Here is a 2,693-nt window from a genome sequence, read left to right on the forward strand (position 1 = left end):
AAAAGACACGAGAATGAAAACAAAAGATTAAAATTACCAAACTTAACGAAATTCAATACATTTTTTTATTTACTCAATTTCAAATATCAACATAGACAAATGACAAACATGATACCTTGGTACACCAGAAACACGTCTAAACCTAAACTCAGTGAAGAAATGAAATCCTGCAGTCATGTGCTAAGTTGTACAACTGTTGATACTTACTAATGTATCCATGAACCATCAATGTCAAAATCAATCAATATTCAATATTTTATAGTAGGTTCAGCACCCACCCACTTTACAGTGGAGAAAAGCTCTTCCCACGAAAATGCTTCACGCGATAACTTAAATATTTTATAATTGGTTTAAAACAAGACTTTTATCGTAACACAGACACCACCATGGCAATTTGGAGTAATATCTTTTTATTATATTAAACTGTAAAATATGACAACAAAGAGAAGAGGCCATCCCATTGGACGTCCTGATTACACTAGTTTATTTATTGTTATTATAGGATTTTATTCATTCGGCTGCAGTCCTCTCCTTGTCTGTTGCTCGGCTGGAGCTGATTAGTGGATCCTGTAATCAAAACCATAAACACTTTAAAGCTGCACACTTATATCAATTCACAAGTAGCAATGAAAACCAATACTAATAAAAGAAGGCAAATAATGAGTACGTGTCACAGGTGATGGAAGTGCTAATGGGAACGCCGACGTTGACGCCACAGAGCGATGGTATGTTGGCGACATTGGTGGAGTCGTAGGAGGAGGAAGCAGCCGCAGATTTGATGCATTTACACACCGCTTGCCTGTCCAGAGAAGAGGTCGCCGCAGCAATCAGACTCTTAACGCCGTTGCAGCACGCCGCCGTGGGGTTGTCAGAGTCCCCCGTGACAAAAGAAAGGCAGGGGAGAAGATCAAAGATGGCACTAATGCACGAGATGCCACCTTCTGCCACGCCCATTGTTGCTGCTTGCAATGCCAACACTAACACTAGGGCTTTCCATACCGTGCTCATCCTCATCTTTTACAACATAAACCCTAATTATCAAAAGGAATGTGGACAATTCATTGCCTTGGTCTGCAGCAGAACCCATGTATATATACATAATTTTTGTACATGAAATAGTGTTTAATGGGTTTAGACTTCTTGTGAGACACGATGGATCGATGTGTAACTCAACTGAAAACGCAAATAGTGGGGAAAAGGAGAGTAGGAATCTTTCCTTTCAGATATTGACGAGATGCAGATTTCAGTGGATAGACTTCTTTGAATATCAACGTTTTGCTTCCCATTCTTTTCAGATTGTGACGAAATGTAAATTTCAGTGGATAGACTTCTTTGAATAAGAACGTTTTGATTATTTACTCATTGTATTTTGAGGTAGTGGGATGTGATGTGCACTGAAATAGAGTTGTTGCAATTTTAGTCATCCAGAACACGAATGACACCTATATTAACCAACCCAAAAGCACTATTCATGAATCAATTTGCACTTCATATTTCTTTGCTGTAGTGTTATACACTGTACAGTGGAGTTGGACGTATGGTAACAATATAATTTGAGTTTTGGAGTTGGGGAGAATTCACTGAATAAGTGAGCGTTACAAAGTATTTGTTGTTTTAATTAAACAACATCCAATGAAGACCTAAATGAGCGAGGGTGGGGCCATTACATATAACCGTGGAGTTGGACGAATGGTTCAATAAAATTTGAATTTTGAACTCCCAGGAGGATTCACTGAATAAGTGAGCAATACAAAGTATTTGTTGTTTTTAATTAAACAACATAGCTTTGAGAAATTAAATTAGCGAGGGTGGGGTCATTACATATAATCACGGCAGATGAGCAAGCCAGCAATAATCGCAGCAAAGTAGATAGAAAGAAATGAAACAAAACGATTTCCTTAACTTCTATATTATTCATTTTTATCACTTCGAGGGCTCTCTTTGTGGGTGTACATGTATTTAGTTAACTTTAATTAGCCTAAGTTAAATTTTAGTTCTTGTATGTGATGTGCATTTAGTTAGCTTTAGTTAAATTTAGTGCTTACATGTGGTGTGTATCTGGCTTTAGTTAGTTAACTTTAATGTTTGCATATGGTGCATGTGCACTTTAACATAACATAAAACACACTTAGCTTTAGTTAGCTTTAATTGCATGTACAACTAAGTTTAACTTAGTTGTTTTATGTATTGATTCTCAAATCAATATTTAGTTATCAAATTCATTTTCTATTCCAATTTTCCTTTTCAATTCTTGCAAGTTTGTGCAATTATTCTTCAGCTAGATCATTAGTTGTGCTCTAATAATTTTCCCTGGTATTAGAGCTACCAGGGTCTGGAGAAGGTGCATGAACAATCTTTTGCAGGTTTGAAGCTCAAAGAATTGGAAACTATTCCGAGATTTAATTTGCGGATCATAGTATTAGAGAATTGATGCAATTATTACTATAGCTGCAAGGTGAAAGAATGTAGTTCCCATCTTCAACTATTCTCACTCCGTATAACTACTTCCAATGGAAGCCAAAGTTTTTGCTTCACCTTAGAGGCAAAGGCTTGTATCAAATAGTCGTGAATATAGAAGCTAAACCCAATTCTGCCATTGAAAAATCCAAATACTTCAACAAGATGGATGAGGCTTTTCATCTTCTATTGTTGTTCATATCTCCAGCATTGTTTTTCCATGTGGACACATGTAG

General features: G+C 36.6%; 1 protein-coding gene across 1 annotated transcript; it reads right to left on the reverse strand.

Annotated features, from left to right (window-relative positions):
* Positions 1-433: 433 nt before the first annotated feature.
* Positions 434-1,044, reverse strand: LOC149263278 (non-specific lipid-transfer protein 4.1-like). The gene is made up of 2 exons (XM_089387543.1): positions 668-1,044; positions 434-567 (listed from the first exon to the last, which is right to left on the reverse strand). Exons 1-2 carry the CDS (start codon positions 1,012-1,014, stop codon positions 558-560), a joined length of 357 nt encoding a protein of 118 aa, XP_089243669.1. The 5' UTR covers positions 1,015-1,044; the 3' UTR covers positions 434-557.
* Positions 1,045-2,693: the final 1,649 nt, after the last annotated feature.

This window comes from Pinus tabuliformis, chromosome 6 (assembly GCF_031772625.1).
Source record: "Pinus tabuliformis cultivar Carrire ecotype Pingquan chromosome 6, CPIR1, whole genome shotgun sequence".
In the NCBI taxonomy this organism is placed as follows: Eukaryota; Viridiplantae; Streptophyta; class Pinopsida; order Pinales; family Pinaceae; genus Pinus; species Pinus tabuliformis.

Excerpts from the sequence above, each read along its gene's own strand:
- LOC149263278 (XM_089387543.1), bottom strand. The coding sequence starts at position 1,014 with ATGAGGATGAGCACGGTATGGAAAGCCCTAGTGTTAGTGTTGGCATTG.